Source organism: Pristiophorus japonicus, chromosome 9, assembly GCF_044704955.1.
Source record: "Pristiophorus japonicus isolate sPriJap1 chromosome 9, sPriJap1.hap1, whole genome shotgun sequence".
Lineage (NCBI taxonomy): Eukaryota > Metazoa > Chordata > Chondrichthyes > Pristiophoridae > Pristiophorus > Pristiophorus japonicus.
This window is the reverse complement of record NC_091985.1, coordinates 36,537,071-36,559,250: the sequence shown is the minus strand read 5'-3', so window position 1 is coordinate 36,559,250 and position 22,180 is coordinate 36,537,071. Positions and strand designations below refer to the sequence as shown.

The window sequence follows — 22,180 nt, the reverse complement described above, 5'->3', positions numbered from 1 at the left end:
AGTGGTGGATATAGTTCAGTGTGGACAAATGTGAAGTACTGCATTTTAGAAGTGATGGAATGGAAAAGAAAATACATGTGAAATGACAAACTATTAAATAAAAAGAAGAACATTATATAAATGCACAAGTCATCAAAGGTGGCATCGTAAGTAGATAAGGTTATAAAAGGGCAAAAGAGAATTGGATTTATTTTGGAGAGGAAAGGCGCTAAAGTTGAATGTGAGAGAAAACATCGGGCCTCAGTTGGAGAATTACTTGCAGTTTTGGATATTCCTTTATAAGAAGGATGTATAGTTAATGAAAAAGCTGGAGTGACGATTTAATAGGATGTTACCAAGGATGAGGTTTATTGCTATGCAGAGAGGCTTGATAAGTTGGGGCATTTTTTCCCACTAGAGCTGAGATGGTGGCTGGTTGACCAGATAGAGGCTAACAAGATTATGAAGGCCTTTAATAGATGCAATGGTGATGTATTGTTTCCACTAGTCAATAGGATGGTAACAAGAGGGCACAAATTGAAGGTAATCGCTAAAGGAATTAAACAGGAGGTAAAAAACTTACTTAGCAATGGGGTGGTTAGAAAGTGGAATTCTGTGTCATTGTTTTGGCACAAGTTTCGCAGATATTCTGGGCCAATAAGTGTTGAAGTGACTAACACTCTTGGGTGTGTCTCAGCAACACCATTCATAGAGTATATATGTTTTCTTGCAATGTGCCATACCATTCACTTATTTCATCTACCACTGGTCTACTCGGTTTGATTTTCACCAGTTTTATCTAATGTGGCAGCTTGGCCCAGTTGGCAATGTTCCGTTGTAACCACCAAGGGCTTTCTCTGTAAATAAAACAATCCGTGTTGAAAGAGACGGGACAAAAGCAGGAGCCCCCGTGAAAAAGATCTGAATTGTAAAGCAAACTTAGGATTTAAAAGTATAATTGACTTTTTTCAATTCGTCTGTCTGTGTGTGTGTGTGTGTATGTGTGTGTGTGTGTGTATGTGTGTAAAACACAAGTGGTTAGGTACAGGTCTCTCAACACTGTGGTCATAACTTGACCACTACTGCTGAGTAATGTTGGGAGTCAACATCTTTGCCTTTTCTGTACGAGGCTGACTTTTCAGCATAGCATTTTCAACGTTGTGGTTACTGTAAAATCCAAGTTACTCAGTGAATTGGTTCCATGAGTATCCTGTCTAAGATCCATGCTGTTGACTACAGCTTCCTATTTAGTAGTCTCAAGAAGCCACCCCGATATCATATAAAGTAAGATGATAAACTTATGCTACACATCTCTGTAGTCTTAGCATTTCTACTCCCTCAAACTGGTACATTTGACTGTTAACAGAAACCAACAATTCATGCATCAACAGGAACAAGTGGTTATGTGGACAGTACAGGGACAGCAGAGGAGCCTACAGAACTTCAGAAAGGACAGATGATAACATAAATTATTCACACACTGCATTTGGTTTCAACTTCGCACTACTTTTGTTACAGGATATCAGCTCTGTGTACCAGATCTTTGCTGATGAGGTGCTGGGTTCAGGGCAGTTTGGAATCGTATATGGAGGTAAGTCGCACGGTACTCCTGGTCATAGCAATCAATATTTTTGTCTTTTTAAAACACAGTGCTTTTTGTTGTAGACCAGTTACTGCAACAATAATTTGTCCAGGTACACCTGAGGAAACTTGAAAACTACCAATGCTAAGTCTCAGATCCCAGACCTCATTTTCATCCCAAATAATGCACGTCTGTTTTAGTGATCTCACGGATTCTGTCTTGCTCAACTCCTATGAACACCGTATTAATCCCCTCCCACCAAAAAGGCAAAAATATGTCTAACTTTCAGTTTCATTGGTAAAAGAACAACCCGGAAAGGAGCAAATGGGAGTAAATACAGCTTTAGGTTCAACTTGAGCTGTGCTTGTATGGATAAGTTGGCACTGCAATTGTTGAGCTTTCAGGTAGTAAGATTTGCGAGCTGCCTGTTAACAGGGTTTTTAGTGGCATTAATTGGTCAGACGGGTTCATACCAGCACTTCTCCACAGGCTGTGAGATCCTGTTGTTGACTGGCTTTCAGGGGAAACACAAAATGAAAGCTAAGCATCTCACCACAGAGAGGAACAAAATGTCAGTGAGGGTAACCTGGGTCATATTTGTACACCTAACAGCAACTGTAAGAGATCAACTTGGCAGAGGTTTCACCGATCATATAATATTGGGTGCTCTTAATTTTATGGTTAAATACTTAGAAACTTCGGGACGGTATTTGAAGAAATGGCATGTGACCAGCAAAATCTATTGTTTAATTTTCCTTTCAAGCAGACACTATCAAAAAATCTGATTCCAATTTGGAGTGATGTGTCTGTTGGATACATAAAAACATAAGAAATAGGAGTAGGTTATTTGGCCCCTCGACCCTGCTCCGCCATTCAATAAGATCACAGTTGATCTGATCTTGGCCTCAACTCCACTTCCCTACCTGCTCCCCATAACTCTTGACTCCCTTATCGTTCAAAAATCTGTCTATATGCACCTTAAGTATGACCCAGCCTCCACAGCTCTCTGGGGTAGAGAATTATAAAGATTCATGACCCCTCTGAGAACTAAAACTCGACAGATCGGAAAAGACAGTTTTCGGCGCATGCGCATTACGATGCCTTCCCGGTTCCATACACACTCTGTACAGACCCGGGAAGGCCGGAATTTTAGGGCCAATAATTTGCTTTTTTATTTTTCCTACCAAAGTGGATATCCTCAGATTTTCCCACATTATACTCCATCTGCCAAATTTTTGCCCACTCACTTAGCCTATCTATATCCCTTTGCAAATTATTTGCATCCTCCTCACAACTTGCTTTCCCACCTATCTTTGTATCATAAGCAAATTTGGTTACATTACACTCAGTCCCTTCATCCAAGATATAGATTGTAAATAGTTGAGGCCCCAGCACCGATCCCTGTGGCACCCCTCTAGTTACAGTTTCCAAACCTGAAAATGACTCATTTATCCCAACTCTCTGATTTCTGTTAGTTAGCCAATCCTCTATCCATGCTAATATATTAGCCCCAGCCCCGTGAGCTCTTATCTTGTGCAGTAAGCTTTAATGTGGCACCTTCTCAAATGCCTTCTGGAAATCCAAATACACTACATCTACTGGTTCCCCTTTATCCACCCTGCTTGTTACATCCTCAAAGAACTCTACCAAATTTGTCAAACATGATTTCCCTTTCATAAAACCATGCTGACTTTGCTTGACTGTATTATGCTTTTCTAAATGTCTTGCTACTGCTTCCTTAATAATGGATTCCAGCATTTTTCCAATGACACATGTTAGGCTAATTGGTCTATAGTTTCCTGCTTTCTGTCTCCTTCCTTTCTTAAATAGGTGCATTACATTTGTGGTTTTCCAATCCGCTGGGACCTCTCCAGAATCCAGGGAATTTTGGTAGATTATAACCAATGCATCCACTATCTTGCAGCCACTTGTTTTAAGACCGTAGGATGCTGACCACCAGGTCCAAGGGACTTGTCCACCTTTAGTTCCATTAGTTTGCCTCTGGTGATAGTTATTGTTTTAAGATCCCTCCCCCCCTCCCAATAGCCCCTTGATTATCAATTTTTGGGATACTTTTAGTGTCTTCTACCATGAAATAAGTATTTGTTCAAAGTCTCTGCCCGTTTTCCATTATTAATTTCCCAGTCTCATCCTCTAAGGGACCAACATTTACATGAGATACTCTCTCCCTTTTATATACCTGTAGAAGCTCTTGCTGTCTGTTTTTATATTTCTTGATAGTTTACTATCATATGCTATCTTCTGTCTTTATCATTTTTTTAGTTATCCTTTACTGGTTTCTAAAAATTTCCCAATCCTCTGGCCTTCCACTGTCCTTCGCAACATTGTATGCCTTTGTTTTCAATTTGCTACCATCCTTTATTTCCTTAGCCAGGGATGGTTCATCCTTCTCTTCGCATCTTTATTTCTCACTGGAATAAATCTTTGATGAGAGTTATGAAATATCTCCTTAAATGTTTGCTACTGTGTTTCTACAGTCTTACCCTGTAATATACTTTCCCAGTCCACTTTAACCAACTCTGTCTTCATACCTTTGTAATTACCTTTATTTAAGTTCAAGACATTAGCTTGAGACCTGTCTCACCCTCAAACTGAATTTGAAATTCTACAATGCTATGATCACTCTTCCCAAGAGGATCCTTTATTATGAGATCATTCATTAATCCAGTTTCATTACACATTACCAGATCTAAAATAGTCTTCTCCCTGATTGGTTCCACAACATATTGTTCTAAGAAACCATCCTGGATACGCTCTATGAACTCAACCTCAAGGCTTCCTTTGCCAATTTGATTTGTCCAATCAATATGACGATTAAAATTGCCCATGATTATTGCTGTACCTTTCTTACAAACCTCCGTTATTTCTTGATTTATACTCTGCCTTAGTGTAGCTACTGTTAGGGGGCCTATAGACTACTCCCACCGGTGATTTATTTCCCTTATTAGTTCTTATCTCCACCGAACTGATTCTACATCTTGATTTTCTGAGCCAATATTATTTTTCACCACTGCACTGATCTCATCCTTTATTAACAGAGCTACTACGCCTCCTTTTCTTTTCTGGCAAATGGCAAATACCCCCTGAATATTCAGTTTCCAGCCTTGGTCACCTTGTAACCATGACTCTATAATGGCTATCAGATCATAACCATTTATTGATTAATGTGCAAAGTTAAAGTACATGGGATTGGGGGTAGTGTGCTGACATGGATTGAGAACTGGTTGTCAGACAGGAAGCAAAGAGTAGGAGTAAATGGGGACTTTTCAGAATGGCAGGCAGTGACTAGTGGGGTACCGCAAGGTTCTGTGCTGGGGCCCCAGCTGTTTACACTGTACATTAATGATTTAGACAAGGGGATTAAATGTAGTATCTCCAAATTTGCAGATGACACTAAGTTGGGTGGCAGTGTGAGCTGCGAGGAGGATGCTATGAGGCTGCAGAGTGACTTGGATAGGTTAGGTGAGTGGGCAAATGCATGGCAGATGAAGTATAATGTGGATAAATGTGAGGTTATCCACTTTGGTGGTAAAAACAGGGAGACAGACTATTATCTGAATGGTGACAGATTAGGAAAAGGGGAGGTGCAACGAGACCTGGGTGTCATGGTACATCAGTCATTGAAGGTTGGCATGCAGGTACAGCAGGCGGTTAAGAAAGCAAATGGCATGTTGGCCTTCATAGCGAGGGGATTTGAGTACAGGGGCAGGGAGGTGTTGCTACAGTTGTACAGGGCCTTGGTGAGGCCAAACCTCGAGTATTGTGTACAGTTTTGGTCTCCTAACTTGAGGAAGGACATTCTTGCTATTGAGGGAGTGCAGTGAAGGTTCACCAGACTGATTCCCAGGATGGCGAGACTGACCTATCAAGAAAGACTGGATCAACTGGGCTTGTATTCACTGGAGTTCAGAAGAATGAGAGGGGACCTCATAGAAACGTTTAAAATTCTGACGGGTTTAGACAGGTTAGATGCAGAAAGAATGTTCATAATGTTGGGGAAGTCCAGAACCAGGGGTCACAGTCTGAGGATAAGGGGTAAGCCATTTAGGACCGAGATGAGGAAAAACTTCTTCACCCAGAGAGTGGTGAACCTGTGGAATTCTCTACCACAGAAAGTTGTTGAGGCCAATTCACTAAATATATTCAAAAAGGAGTTAGATGAAGTCCTTACTACTAGGGGAATCAAGGGGTATGGCGAGAAAGCAGGAATGGTGTACTGAAGTTGCATGTTCAGCCATGAACTCATTGAATGGCGGTGCAGGCTAGAAGGGCCGAATGGCCTACTCCTGCACCTATTTTCTATGTTTCTATTTCTATTTGTGCCATCAACTCATCTATCTTGTTACGAATGCTGCTGCATTCGGATAAAGAGCTTTTAATTTTGTCTTTTTACAATTTTTCCCAACTCTAACCCCACTTTCTGATGCACTCTTATGTTTATATTCTCTGTACGCAGAACTAGAGTTCTAACCCACCTCCATCAGCAGTTTAACATGAGGCATTGAGAAGCTACAAGTGCTTCCTCTGAATTCTTTAAAATTGGGTCTTTGGGTAATCTACTCAATCAATCATGTTACTTGTACTTCTTCAATTTATGAAGAACACATTTCGTAATCCTCACACTAGTATAAAAGTTCAAGGAACTTGGGAAAAGCTCAACATTGCTGAGAAATGTAAAATTTTGCATGTGATTGTTCCTCTCCGTAACTTATTAATTTATAACATATTGGGCCGTAATTTGCGGCCCCTGCAGATGTGTATGAGATGCGCACGCACCCGTAGGGACCTTGCAAGTTCCCGGTTTAGGCATGCGCTAAAAAACGGAACTTGCCGATCTGTCAAGAATCTTCTTGAGAGATCCAACGCATTCCTGAGAAAAGGGTATCCGCTGGTGCAAAGTTGCCCAGTTTCTGCCCAGAAAATGCCCGTGAAATTCTTAGGCCTGATAAAAGGCCTGCTTTTACCAGCATGTATTTTAAAAAGCAGAAAAATAAAATTTTATCAAAAATGTATACATTTTAAAAACCTGTGAAATAAGGTAAGTTTATTTTTAGCCCTTTTAAAATATGTAAATTTATTATTCAAAAAGTTCCATTTTTGTTTTAAATATTTAATTAAATGCCATTTAAATTCATTTTAAATATATAATTTTTTTTAAATGCGTTTGTTGTGTAGGTGTATGGGGTTTCCGTACATATGGAATCCCCATAAGCATGAATGGGGATTCCCTTCTGTCATTCGTTCGGCTGGCGCATGTGATCCCAGGGGCGCTTGCGAACCTCGTGCGTGTCAGAGACACGTGAGCCTCTACCCGCAAGTACTGCAAGGTCTGTACCGCCCCGACCACCAGGTATGCGGGCATTTTTTTTTCAGATCGCAGGCATTTCCCCACAGGAATCCTCCGACCGCAAATTCAGGGTCATAACTTGCATAATGTAATTTTCTGAGAACAGGGCAGCAGCACAGACATTTGTGCTCCAACACTTCAAGCAGAAATAAAATGTGGGTTCACTGAGATGCCACCTGCAGTAAGTTCCCCAATCCGGGCTAAGCCAGTATGGGGGAACTCGTGATCCTGAAACCAATCCTTTTCATTGCCTGCATTGAAATGCATCTATCACAATTTTTTGGGGGGGGAGCGGTTGGGGAAACAGTCTCTGAATGCAAAATTTGTAATGTCTATTATGTATGTGTAGGAAAGCACAGGAAGACTGGAAGGGATATGGCAATCAAAGTGATTGACAAAATGAGATTCCCTACAAAGCAAGAAAGCCAACTTCGCAATGAGGTGGCCATCCTTCAGGTAGGAAAAGCAAATATTCGTGCAACTTTTTGAACGTGGTGAATTCAGCGATGAATAACAAGTGTTTGTCTTGTGAAATGAGTAATTTCAAAGAAGTTTGGCATTTGTTGAGATCCATATTTATTAATTTATCTTTGCCTGGATAGTTCAATAGGTTACAACATTGACTTTGCATTTTCTGCCTAGATTGATGGAATGAAAGTTATCTGCTGGCTGTAAAGGTCATAATTGAAATGAATTTTGGCATACTTAATCTATTTCCCAGCAGGCAAAAATACACAGTGCAATACTGCATATTTTGGTGCATTCATAGATACACAATTGTCAGTCTCACCCAAAAGATGTTTGTTGTGGGAAATAGAAATGTCACACTGATGAAGTATGGGGTCTTTGGCTCATTTGGTAGCACTCTCGTCAGAAGGTCATGAGTTCAAGTCCCACTCCAGGACTTGACCACATTATTTAGGCTGAAATAGCAGTGCAGTACTGTGTTGCCAGAGGTGCTATCTTTAGGATGCAACACTGAGGCCCTGCCTATTCTAGTTACACTATTCAATCTCTGTGTCTTGAATTAACATTTATCTCTCAACCAAAACCACCAAAGAAAAACTGGTCTCATTACTGCTTGTGGGATCTTGTGCACAAAATTGGCTGGAGTGTTTGCCTACATAACAATAGAGTGACTACACTTTAAAACGCAAGTCATTGACTGTGAAGCACTCTAGGATGTCCAGAGGATTGGATGAGGCGTTATATAAATGCACATTCTTTATTTTCTTTGCTCTTCTGAGGTTGGGACTAAGGCACATGTTGGGAGCAGAATAGAGGAGCTGTATTCTGAATCTAGCTCAGTTATACCTTATCTGGGAGCCAGTGCTGAAACTGGTAGTGAAAGTGTGTTGATTTTCCAGCAGTGAAATACCTTATCTGGAACAGCTCAAAAGTGTGAAGACTTATTTTATTTAAAAGTTCGAATTGGCAAAATACTATACATTTGAATTGTAAGGTTTCAGATTTGGTTGCTTTTAATTACCATTGCAAATTTTGTTATGATACATTCTTTTATCTACACTTTTTTTTTTAAAGTCTAGCTGAATAAATAACAATTTTACAAGTGAGCTGTTAAGTTGTGAGGTAAATATGTGTGTTGTTTGTATACATGAAGAAACGTCGACACTAAGATTTTAATAATGATCGTAAAGGTCAATTTTACATATTTTTGTTTTGAATTATTTTGCCCTAGATATTAGCTTTTCCTGTGTCACAATATTCCTTATCCAAGATAAGGTAGCAAGCAATCCAGGCCTGTTGTAATGATGTGAGTTATCATGGCAAGAGTGATGCTGGTCCGCCTATTTTTGTTTCTCCACACCTCCCCCGCCCCACCCCCCCCCCCCCCCACCCCCAACCCCCAACCCCCGTTGGAAAGCACATCATCTCCACTAGCTGACATCCTAGTAGGAGTCATGGCCACAAACCCACATCCTACCACGTCTTAATCTTCTCTCTCCCTCCTCCAGGTTTCTCCCCTCCTTTTCGTGAAGGTAGTGACTCATGCTGGGGTGTTGTTCCACGGATGCTGGCCACCCACTGGAGGAGGTGGGAGGAGCAGAGCAGCAGGACAGAATATTGCTTCTTGCTCTGCACCTTGGGAAAAAAAAGCACCATTCCCTGATTTACAGGATGGGAAAGTGCCCCATCCTAGTACTGTCCCGATGGTAGTCTCAAACCAGTCATGAGGTGGTGGGTGAGACAGGCAGACCTGCCCAGCCTCATTCATTTGGCATGAAAATCACAAAACCAGATGTTTTTGATTGTAAATTTCAGTTGTAAAATATCCGTGATACTGACCTCTCCCGACAGAGGCGGCATTACATTTGCCCTCTCATTGTACTTGTTTAAGTACACCTACAGAGCTATGCTTTGCCTGAATAGAATGCTGTGAGCAAACAGTATAACTCCATGCAATCCCCTCCATGCGCTGCCCTCAAAGCAGATGTTAAGTGTCAGACTAATGCCTGCAGTATCACAGCAGTATTCATTAACAAGTCTAATTTTTTAACAAAAGTCTTGTTCATTCTTAGAACCTTCATCATCCTGGAATTGTAAATCTTGAGTGTATGTTTGAAACTCCTGAAAGAGTCTTTGTTGTCATGGAAAAACTCCACGGAGACATGCTGGAAATGATCTTATCCAGTGAGAAAAGTCGCCTGCCGGAACGCGTCACCAAATTTTTAGTCACGCAGGTAATTTGAGTTTGATTCTCTTCCCTCACCCCACCCAGCTCCCTCTCTCTCCCAATGCCAACAGGCTTCAGAATCATAAAAGGCTGTCATTGTTCCAATGCAACAATCACGTGTTCAGCCATGTCTGAAGTTGAGATTACTTGTGAAGCTGTGAATTAACCCTCTGTGTACTGAAAGATAATGCCAGCTTTTTGAATATGTCAACTATTTTTTTTCCCAAATCCCTAATGTTACACCCTACCCCTCTCTTGTTTTTAAGGATTCTGTGCTTCCTTGCAGTACACTATTCCCTGCCTGAATAGGCAGCTAGGTGATGTCTGCAAATGCTCTTCTTTGCTTAAAAAAAGAACAGATTGAGCCCGCAGAAAGAAAGAAAGAAAGACTTGCATTTATATAGCGCCTTTCATGACCACCGGATGTCCCAAAGCACTTTACAGCCAATGAAGTACTTTTGAAGTGTAATCACTGTTGCAATGTGGGAAACGCGGCAGCCAACTTGTGCACAGCAAACTCCCACAAACAGCAATGTGATAATGACCAGATAATCTATTTTTGTTATGTTGATTGAGGGATAAATATTGGCCAGGATACCAGGGATAACTCCCCTGCTCTTCTTCGAAATAGTGCCATGGGATCTTTTATGTCCACCCGAGAGAGCTGCCGGGACCTCACTTTAGTGTCTCATCCGAAAGAAGGCACCTCCTACAGTGCAGTGCGCTCTCAGCACTGCTTTGGAGTATCAGCCTAGATTTATGTGCTCAAGTTCCTGGAGTGGGACTTAAAACCACAACCTTCTGACTCAGAGGCGATTGTGAGCCATCAGCAGCAGCAGAATTGTATTCCACCGCAATCTGTAACTTCATGGCCCAGCATATCCCTCACTCTATATCATTACTGCAAGCCAGGGGACCGACCCTGATTCAATAAGGAGTGTAGAAGAGCATGCCAGGAGCAGCACCAGGCTTACCTAAAAACGAGGTGGCAACCTGCGGAAGCTGCAACATAGGTTTTACATGCATGCTAAGCAGTGGAAGCAGCATGCTATGGACAGGGCTAAGCGATCCCACAATCAATAGATCAGATCAAGGCTCTGCAGTCCTGCCACATCCAGTTGTGAATGGTGGTGGACCATTAAACAACTAACGGGGGGAGGAGGAAAATCCATGAATATCTCCATCCTCAATGATGGTGGAGCCCAGCACATGAGTGCAAAAGACAAAGCTGAAGCACTTGCCACCATCTTCAGGTAGAAGTGCCAAGTGGATGATCCATATCGCCCTCCTCCTGAGGTCCCCACCATCACAGAAGCTAGTCTTCAGCCAATTCGATTCACTCTGCGCGATATCAAGAAATGGCTGAGTGCACTGGATACAGCAAAGGCTGTGGGCCCCGACAACATCCCGGCTGTTGTGCTGATGACTTGTGCCCCAGAACCAGCCACGCCACTAGCCAAGCTATTCCAGTACAGCTACAACACTGGCATCTAACCGACACTGTAGAAAATTACCCAGGTATGTCTTTGAAAACAAAAAGCAGGACAAATCCATCCCATCCAATTACCGCCACATCAGCCTGTTCTCAGCCATCAGCAAAGTGGTGGAAGATGGAAAGTGCTATCAAGCGGCACTTATTCACCAATAACCTGCTCATCAATGCCCCGTTTGGGTTCCGCCAGGACCACTCGGCTCCAGACCTCATTACAGCCTTGGTCCAAACATGGACAAAAGAGCTGAATGCCAGAGGTGAGGAGAGATTGACTGCCCTTGACATCAATGCATAATTTGATCGAGTGTGGCATCAAGGAGCCCTAGTAAAACTGAAGTCAATGGGAATCGGGGGGGAAACTCTCCATTGGCTGGAGTCATACCTCGCACAAAGGGAGATGGTTGTGGTTGTTGGAGCTCAATCATCACAGCCCCAGGACATTGCTGCAGGAGTTTCTCAGGGTAGTGTCCTAGACCCAACCATCTTCAGCTGCTTCATCAATGACCCTCCCTCTATCATAAGGTCAGAAGTGGGGATGTTCGCTGATGACTGCAGTGTTCAGTGCCATTCACAACTCCTCAGATAATGAAACAGTCCATGCCGCATGCAGCAAGACCTGGACGACATTCAGGCTTGGGCTTATAAGTGGCAAGTAACATTCGCGCCACACAATGACTATCTCCAACAAGCAAGAGTTTAACCACTGCCCCTTGACATTCAACGGTATTACTATAAGATTAGGATCACAGGTCACACACAGATACCCAAAGGATTTGTAAGGTATTTTATGAAAGAGCTACAGTTTTAAAGCATAATCAGATAATGCATACGGTTAAGATAGGTAAAGACATACAACCCGTGACAGTTGAGACTGAAATGACTGGACGGACTGTTGAGTTGTTCCTTGAGTTGTAGCCAACATCCCCAGCATTGAAGCATTGACCACACTTGATCAGCTCCGCTGGGCAGGCCACATTGTTCGCATGCCAGACACGAGACTACCAAAGCAAGCGCTCTACTCGAAACTCCTTCATGGCAAACGAGCCAAAGGTGGGCAGAGGAAACGTTACAAGGACACCTTCAAGCCTCCCTGATAAAGTGTAACATCCCAACTGACACCTGGGAGTCCCTGGCCAAAGACCGACCTAAGAGGAGGAAGTGCATCCAGGAGGGCACTGAGCACCTCGAGTCTCAGCAACGAGAGCGTGCAGAAATCAAGCGCAGGCAGCGGAATGAACGTGCGGCAAACCTGCCCCACCCACCCCTTCCCTCAACGACTATCTGTCCCACCTGTGACAGGGACTATGGTTCTCGTATTGGACTATTCAGCCACCTAAGGACTCATTTTTAGAGTGAAAGCAAATTTTCCTCGATTCCGAGGAACTGCCTATGATGATGATGAGTGGGGAGAGAAGGCAAAAAAGAAGTATAAAAAAAATGAAGGGTGACATCAGCCAAGGGGGTAAGTGATTGGCTGGTGATTGGTGAGTAGTTTTTCTTCTTTTTCTTTTCCTTTATCAGTAGGTAACCTTTATCATTGTTGTTAATTTAAGGATTAAGTCATGACAGGAGAGCCCAGACCCGTGTCATGCTCCTCCTGTGCTATGTGGGAACTCGGGGAAGCTTCCAGTGTCCGTGACGACTACATGTGCAGGAAGTGTATCCTACTGCAGCTCCTGACAGACCACATTGCAGCGCTGGAGCTGCGCATGGATTCACTCTTCACTCTGAAGTATCTGCGATGCTGAGGATATCATGAATAGTACGTTTAGTGAGTTGGTCACACCGCAGGCAAAGGTTACAAAGGCAGAGAGGGAATGGCTGAGCAGCAGGAAGAGCAGTGGAAGGAAGGTAGTGCAGCGGTCCCCTGTGGTCATCCCCCTGCAAAATAGATACACCGTTTTGGGTACTGTTGGGGGGATGACTCATCAGGGGAGGGCAGCAGCAGCCAAGTTCATGGCACCATGGGTAGCTCTGCTGCACAGGAGGACAGGAAAACGTGTGGGAGAGCTATAGTGGTCGGGGATTCTATTGTAAGGGGAATAGATGGGTGTTTCTGCAGTCGCAACCGAGACTCCAGGATGGTATGTTGCCTCCCTGGTGCAAGGGTCAAGGATATCCCGGAGCAGCTGCAGGACATTTTGGAGGGGGAGGGTGACCAGCCAGTTGTCGTGGTGCATATAGGTACCTACGATAAAGGTAAAAAACGGGATGAGGTCCTACAAGCTGAATTTAGGGAGCTAGGAGTTAAATTAAAAAGCAGGACCTCAAAGGTAATAATCTCAGGATTGCTACCAGTGCCACGTGCTAGTCAGAGTCGAAATAGCAGGATAGCTAAGATGAATGCATGGCTTGAAGAGTGGTGCAGGAGGGAGGGATTCAAATTCCTGGGACATTGGAACCGGTTCTGGGGGAGGTGGGACCAGTACAAACTGAATGATCTGCACCTGGGGGACCGGAACCAATGTCCTAGGGGAAGTGTTTGCTAGTGCTGTTCAGGAGGGTTAATCCAATATGGCAGGGGGATGGGAACCTATGAAGGGATACAGAGGTAAATAAAATGGGGGCAGAAGCAAAAGATAGAAAGAAGAAAAGTAAAAGTGGAGGGCAAAAATCTAAAAAGGGCCACATTACAGCAAAATTCTAAAGGGACAAAGTGTGTTAAAAAGACAAGCTTGAAGGCTCTCTGCCTCAATGCGAGGAGTATTCGTAATAAGGTGGACGAATTAACTGCACAGGCAGCTATTAACGAATATGAACTAATTGGGATTACGGAGACATGGCTCCATGGTGACCAAGGCTGGGAACTCAACATCCAGGGGTATTCAACATTCAAAAAGGATAGACGGAAAGGAAAAAGAGGTGGGGTAGTGTTGCTGGTTAAAGAGGAAATTAACGCAATCGTAAGGAAGGACATTAGCTTGGATGATGTGGAATCTGTATGGGTAGAGCTGCGGAATACCAAAAGGCAGAAAACAATAGTGGGAGTTGTGTACAGACTACCAAACCGTAGTAGTGAGGTTGGGACAGCATCAAACAAGAAATTAGGGATGCGTGCAATAAAGGTACAGCAGTTATCATGGGCGACTTTAATCTACATATAGATTGGGCTAACCAAACTGGTAGAAATATGGTGGAGGAGGATTTCCTGGAGTGTATTAGGGATGGTTTTCTAGACCAATATGTCGAGGAACCAACTAGAGGACAGGCCATCCTAGACTGGGTGATGTCTAATGAGAAAGGACTAATTTGCAATCTTGTTGTGCGAGGTCCCTTGGGGAAGAGTGACCATAATATGATAGAATTCTTTATTAGGATGGAGAGTGACACAGTTAATTCAAAGACTAGGGTCCTGAACTTAAGGAAAGATAACTTCGATGGTATGAGACGTGAATTGGCTAGAATAGACTGGCGAATGATACTTAGAGTTGACGGTGGATAGGATATGGCAGACATTTAAATATCACATGGATGAACTTCAGCAATTGTACATCCCTGTTTGGAGTAAAAATAAAACGGGGAAGGTGGCTCAACCATGGCTAACATGGGAAATTAGGGATAGTGTTAAATCCAAGGAAGAGACATATAAAGTGGCCAGAAAAAGCAGCAAACCTGAGGACTGGGAGAAATTTAGAATCCAGCAGAGGAGGTCAAAGTGTTTAATTAGGAGGGGAAAAATAGAGTATGAGAGGAAGCTTGCTAGGAACATAAAAACTGACTGCAAAAGCTTCTATAGATATGTGAAGAGAAAGTGATTAGTGAAGACAAACATAGGTCCCTTGCAGTCAGAATCAGGTGAATTTATAATGGGGAACTGAGAAATGGCAGACCAATTGAACAAATACTTTGGTTCTGTCTTCACAAAGGAAGACACGAATAACTTTCTGGAAATACTAGGGGAACAAAGGATCTAGCGAGAAGAACGGAAGGAAATCCTTATTAGTCAGGAAATTGTGTTAAGGAAATTGATGGGATTGAAGGCCGATAAATCCCCAGGGCCTGATAGTCTCCATCCCAGAGTACTTAAGGAAGTGGCCCTAGAAATAGTGGATGCATTGGTGATCATTTTCCAACAGTCTGTCGACTCTGGATCAGTTCCTATGGACTGGAGGGTAACTAATGTAACACACTTTTTAAAAAAGGAGGGAGAGAGAAAACGGGGAATTATAGACCGGTTAGCCTGACATCGGTAGTGGGGAAAATGTTGGAATCAATTATTAAAGATGAAATAGCAGCACATTTGGAAAGCAGTAACAGGATCGATCCAAGTCAGCATGGATTTTTGAAAGGGAAATCATGCTTGACAATTCTTCTAGAATTTTTTGAGGATGTAACTAGTAGAGTGGACAAGGGAGAACCAGTGGATGTGGTGTATTTGGACTTTCAAAAAGCTTTTGACAAGGTCCCACACAAGAGATTGTTGTGCAAAATTAAAGCACATGGTATCGGGGCTAATGTATTGACGTGGATAGAGAATTGGTTAGCAGACAGGAAGCAGAGAGTCGGGATAAACGGGTCCTTTTCAGAATGGCAGGCAGTGACTAGTGGGGTGCCGCAGGGCTCAGTGCTGGGACCTCAACTATTTACAATATACATCAATGATTTAGATGAAGGAATTGAGAGTAATATCTCCAAGTTTGCAGATGACACTCAGCTGATTGGCGATTTGAGCTGTGAGGAAGATGCTAAGAGGCTGCAGGGTGACTTGGACAGGTTAGGTGCGTGGGCAAATGCAAGGCAGATGCAGTATAATGTGGATAAATGTGAGGTTATCCACTTTGGTGGCAAAAACGTGAAGGCAGAATATTATCTGAATGGCAGCAGATTCGGAAAAGGGGAGGTGCAACGAGACCTGGGTGTCATGGTACATCAGTCATTGAAAATTGGCATGCAGATTCAGCAGGTGGTGAAGACGGCAAGTGGCATGTTGGCCTTCATAGCTAGGGGATTTGAGTATAGGAGCAGGGAGGTCTTACTGCAGTTGTACAGGGCCTTGGTGAGGCCTCACCTGGAATATTGTGTTCAGTTTTGGTCTCCTAATCTAAGGAAGGATGTTCTTGCAATTGAGGAAGTGCAGCGAAGGTTCACCAGACTGATTCCAAGGATGGCAGGACTGACATATGAGGAGAGACTGGATCGACTGGGCCTGTATTCACTGGAGTTTACAAGAATGAGCGGGGATCTCATAGAAACATATAAAATACTGACGGGACTGAACAGGTTAGATGCAGGAAGAATGTTCCCGATGTTGGGGAAGTCCAGAACCAGGGGTCACAGTTTAAGAATAAGGGGTAAGCCATTTAGGACCGAGATGAGGAGAAACTTCTTCACTCAGAGTTGTGAACCTGTGGAATTCTCTACCACAGAGTTGTTGATGCCAGTTCGTTAGATGTGTTCAAGAGGGAGTTAAATATGGCCCTTATGGCTAAAGGGATCAAGGGGTATGGAGAGAAAGGACGAAAGGGGTACTGAGGGAATGATCAGCCATGATCTTATTGAATGGTGGTGCAGGATCGAAGGGCAGAATGGTCTACTCCTGCACCTATTTTCTATGATTCTATGTTTCCTTGAGTTGTTGGAGGTGTTAGGCCATTGGCCAGCATTGATCCACCTCAAAGGTTAAGACTTAAGCAAGGTGTTATGCTAGTCAGCTAGCATTCACCCACCCTGTAAAAACCTCTGCCCCGAACTGCCTGTTTTTCCCCTCTTGGTCACCCATTTTTATACTTTATTTTGATGGGCTGGTGGATACCTGCTGTCAATCATCTTTTACCCATCGTATCGTCCAATTACAGGGGAAAGTGTATTACTGGGTAATTTCTTCCTTATCTCTGTCTGAAGTTCTTATTGCCCTTTCAAGAAACAGCTTGTTTATCTTTAAGGCTCCATGCTAAATTCTTTAACGTCATAGCTAAGCCTTGAAGGCATGTTTTTCTGTTTTGTCTTGCTGTAACCTTAGCTCTCTGTCTGCTGTGAGCTGGCACAGTATTTCTTTTATAAAATCATTATTTCTTTTATAATTTGCAATTTCTTTGGGTTTAAAGATTTCTTACATTACCATCTCTGAATCCCCCACCATCAACATCCAGAAACTTAACTGGACCAGCCACATAAATACTGTGGCAACAAGAGCAGGTCAGAGGCTGGGTATTCTGCAGCGAGTGTCTTACCTCCTGACTCCCCAAAGCCTTTCCACCATCTACAAGGCAGAAGTCAGGAGTGTGATGGAATACTTTCCATTTGCCTAGATGAATGCAGCTCCAACAACACTCAAGAAGCTGGACACCATCTGGGAGAAAGCAGTCCATTTGATAGGCACCCCAGCCACCACCTAAAACATTTACTTCCTCCACCACCAGCGTACTGAGTCTGCAGTATACACCATCTACAAGATGCATTGCAGCAACTCGCCAAGGCTTCTTCGCAGCACCTCCCAAACCTGCGACCTCTACCACCTAGAAGGACAAGGACAGCAGGTGCATGGGAATACCATCACCTCCACATTCCCCTCCAAATTACACACCTGACTTGGAAGTATATCGCTGTTCCTTCATCGTTGCTGGGTCAAAATCCTTGAACTCCCTCTGCAACAGCACTATGGGAGTGAGTACCTTCACTACACAGACTGCAGTGGTTCAAGAAGGCGGCTCACCACTACCTTGAAGGGCAATTAGGGATGGGTAATAAATGCTGGCCTTGCCAGCGACGTCCATATCCCATGAACAAATTTTTTTTCAATCCACATAGGCTGGCTTTTCTGATTATTCCTGTCTTCCCCTAACAGTTTGGCAAAGATTGTGAATGGTCATTTGAAGAATCGTGGTTGTGAAAGCATGTTATTCCCCCATGAAGTTCACTGGGCCAGTTTATGCTGTAATCTCTAAAGATGTGTGTTATAAAGTAGAAATGGAAAGCACACAGAGCCACAGTGTCTTGATTCATAGTATTCATGGAATGCAGTCCTCAGATAGAATCTGACTCGAGAACTGGATCTCTTGAAATTTCTTGGTATGAAAGCGGTGCAGACACAGGAAGGAAAAGATGTAATCGCTGATGCTTTTCATTTTGGTTTACAGAAGGTTACTTTATTGAAGACCTCATCAGCCACGACAGTATGTCTGTGCCCTGGTAGAAGGAATCCTTATTTTCAAACCAGATTTATAAAATAATCACTGTTACACAAAATTAATGCTTCTTGGCGCCTTAGTGCCATTAAGAGTATGAATAAATGTTAACTGAATATACCCTGGGCAACAGACACCCAGCATGTTGATCTTCACTGCAGTAATGGCAGAGCTTAGGCGTAAGGGAGGAAAAATAGGCAGGGGGAAAACAGAGATACATACCCTTAAAAGGGGGAGACGTGCTGACATGTTCTGTTCCCGCCATAACATTTAAGTGATATTGAGCGGACTTTTAGAAGAGAATTTTCATAGCTTTTCCCGATCTGCTGCTATAACATTTTTAGCTCTTTCAAAGAGCTAGCACGGGCCTGACAGGCCAAATGGCTATCTTCTGTGCTGTGTCATTCTATGATTCTAACTTTGGTGGAAACCCTGGAGAAATGGCGTAAATGGTTGATCATAGCCATTTAAGCCATTTCTCAGGGATGCTGATTCTGCTGAAGTTACGGCGGGAGACTGGGAGAACCTCCACAGAAATTCCAGAGGCTTGTGTTTAAAGTCCATATTGTTTTTCTTTCTCAAGTGTGAAAGAACCACAGCAACACACTTGGGGGAAAAAATATATAGTATTATATGTCTTGTGTCTGTCTGTTGTTTGTAAATATTATAGAGATATTGGCCTGTAATTTGCGGTTAGCGGCGAAGCAAAGGCGCTCCCCTCTGGCCCCAAAGAAAGCTGCCCACAGATCTCGCGATCTCTGTGACGAGAAGTTTACCTTTCTCGATGGGCAATTGATTGAAGCACTGTGTGGTGGGAATACCCATCGCAGAGCTACAGTGAGCTCAACAAGCTGTCTGAGCAGCCAATCACATTGAAGAATTCTCACAGACAGCAAACCAGGAAATAAAAAGCAGCTTTTGTCCTCATTTTAAAAAAAAATGTTAGAGAGCAAAATAAAGATTGGGAGTTTCACATGGGGATAAGGTAGAAGCTGAATTATCATGAACAACTTGAAACGAAAAAATTTTTTTTTAAATTGTAATTTTTGTCATCATGGAGAATTTTGACACTCCACAAATATAAAAATGTGTTTTTCAGAGCCAGAATGTTTGTCTAGCAGTCAATACTCTGTTAAAACCCCAGTTACATCTATTCCAACAAGGCTAAACAGTTAATGGGGTATTTAACAACGATACTAGCGCAGAATAGCTCAGGTTTTCATCAGTTGCACTGATTTTACAGATTGCCAGCTATGGGGAGGGGTGCGGTCCACAGCGCAGCCAGTGTCGGAGCAGTGAATAACTAACCCCACCTTCAGGATTTCCACGTTTGCATGTGTATGCACTAAATCCTGAAGTTAAGGTCACTTTCAGAGGGGTAATGACGGTAATCGCTGACAGTTCGCCATCATTGCACACTGCAAAATCCAGGCCATAATGCTTTTTGATGTGTTGTCTTTTTATTTCCCTCTTTCTCCTCTCTATGGTCTCCCAAGCGGAGAAGGTAGGCAGGTGTCTGAATTCTCGGCTTCTACCTATGTGCCAATCTCGGACTATCCACTCGGAAGTACACAGAGTACACTCTGCTTCTGATGTGCACCACGTCATAGCACCCCATGGAGATTATAGAATAACTATGTGATGAACCACAGGTTTAAACTCCCATCCTGGGATCAAGCAGTGGGCCATTTGGGATAATTCACACTTTGTTCATTTTCAGTGTACAGCGTCACATGTTTTTCATTTATTTGTGGCCTTGCCAATGGGCAATAAGCGAATGGGCTAAGGTTTGGCAGATGGAATACAATGTCGGAAAGTGTGAGGTCATCCACCTTGGGAAAAAAAAACAGTAAAAGGGAATATTATTTGAATGGGGAGAAATTACAACATGCTGCGGTGCAGAGGGACCTGGGGGTCCTTGTGCATGAATCCCAAAAAGTTAGTTTGCAGGTGCAGCAGATAATCAGGAAGGCGAATGGAATGTTGGCCTTCATTGCAAGAGGGATGGAGTACAAAAGCAGGGAGGTCCTGCTGCAACTGTACAGGGTATTGGTGAGGCCGCACCTGGAGTACTGCGTGCAATTTTGGTCACCTTACTTAAGGAAGGATATACTAGCTTTGGAGGGGGTACAGAGACGATTCACTAGGCTGATTCCGGAGATGAGGGAGTTACCTTATGATGATAGATTGAGTAGACTAGGTCTTTACTCGTTGGAGTTCAGAAGGATGAGGGGTGATCTTATAGAAACATTTAAAATAATGAAAGGGATAGACAAGATAGAGGCAGAGAGGTTGTTTCCACTAGTCGGGGAGACTAGAACTAGGGGGCACAGCCTCAAAATACGGGGGAGCCAATTTAAAACCGAGTTGAGAAGGAATTTCTTCTCCCAGAGGGTTGTGAATCTGTGGAATTATCTGCCCAGGGAAGCAGTTGAGGCTAGCTCAATGTATGAATGTATTCAAATCACAGATAGATAAATTTTTAACCAATAAGGGAATTAAGGGTTATAGGGAGCGGGCGTTTAAGTGGAGCTGAGTCCACGGCCAGATCAGCCATGATCTTTTTGAATGACGGAGCAGGCTCGAGGGGCTAGATGGCCTACTCCTGTTTCTAATTCTTATGTTCTTATGCCTATAGCTTAACTGACGCACACATATTACTGGATGTTTTTCATTGGTTACAATAAAAATAGGAAAAGTACAGTGTGTGAATGTATGTCAACACATAAACCGATGGTCAGGAATGAGTTTCACTTGTATGGATTTGCTCATATCTAATAATACAGGATTGCGTATCGCACCAGTTTCATTCACCTTGATCATTCGGTACCTGTAAACATCTCACTTAATGTAAACTGTGGGATGAAAACACTTATTTCACGTAAATATATCTGTCTGGATCCCTCTTACTGAACTTATCATTCATTTTTTTTTTTCAGATTCTGGTGGCATTAAGACATTTGCACTTTAAGAACATTGTGCACTGTGACCTGAAGCCTGAGAATGTACTACTTGCCTCAGCAGACCCTTTCCCTCAGGTGAGTTGTATTTTGTCAAAACCATATTTACATTTTGTAATGTCAGCACTTCCACTTTGTCTAAAGTAAATCTCAATGACAGCTAGTTTATATCCTAGCATTTATTAAAATGAATTCTATTTTCTATATTCGGGATTCTAAAGATTTTTACATTATACTTTCAATCTGTGTTTGCCCAATTAACTCACTCACTTCATCATGTCATCACAATCCATGGGATATCAGCTGTATACCACAGCTTCACATTTGTATCCTTTGCACCTTCTGATCATTATCACATTGCTCCTTATGGGAGCTTGCTTGTGCGCAAATAGGCTGCCGCATTTGGTACATTACAACAGTGACTACACTCCAAAAGTACTTCATTGGTTGTAAAGCACTTTGAGACGTCCGGTGGTCGTGAAAGGTGCTATATAAATCCAAGTCTGTCTTTTTTTTCTCTTTTTTTTTGATTCTTTAGAATATAGTGATGGTTAACAAAACAATCAGATGTATTGGTTTGAAGGTGTCACTGAGTCCAAACGGAATCTCCGTGTGTTAATGACTATTATCTGCACTAACTTTAATTTAGTGCTCTTCCATTGGCTCAGTAACTCCTCCAAACTAGTGATGACCCCTTCCTGTTTAGGCAATAATATTCCCCCAAAAAATGCATGTGCAATAACCAAAGTAAACGAAAATATGTTAAAGTTAGTGGTGCTGTTTAAGAACATAAGAAATAGGAGCAGGAGAAGGCCATTTGGCCCCTCGAGCCTGCTCCGCCATTCAATAAGATCATGGCAGATCTGATCATGGACTCAACTCCACTTCCCTGCCCGCTCCCCATAACCCTTTATTCCCTTATCGCTCAAAAATCTGTCTACCTCTGCCTTAAATATATTCAATGACCCAGCCTCCATAGC

At 42.9% G+C, this 22,180-nt stretch overlaps 1 protein-coding gene across 2 annotated transcripts in view; it reads left to right on the top strand.

The window, feature by feature from the left end:
* Positions 1 to 22,180, top strand: part of prkd3 (protein kinase D3) — a 488,274-nt gene that overhangs the window by 446,975 nt on the left and 19,119 nt on the right. For both annotated transcript variants that reach the window (XM_070889279.1, XM_070889278.1), the window contains 4 exons: positions 1,498 to 1,570; positions 7,279 to 7,385; positions 9,470 to 9,631; positions 21,180 to 21,278. In XM_070889279.1, coding sequence (XP_070745380.1) covers positions 1,498 to 1,570; positions 7,279 to 7,385; positions 9,470 to 9,631; positions 21,180 to 21,278 — 441 coding nt within the window. The remainder of the gene's footprint in view (positions 1 to 1,497; positions 1,571 to 7,278; positions 7,386 to 9,469; positions 9,632 to 21,179; positions 21,279 to 22,180) is intronic.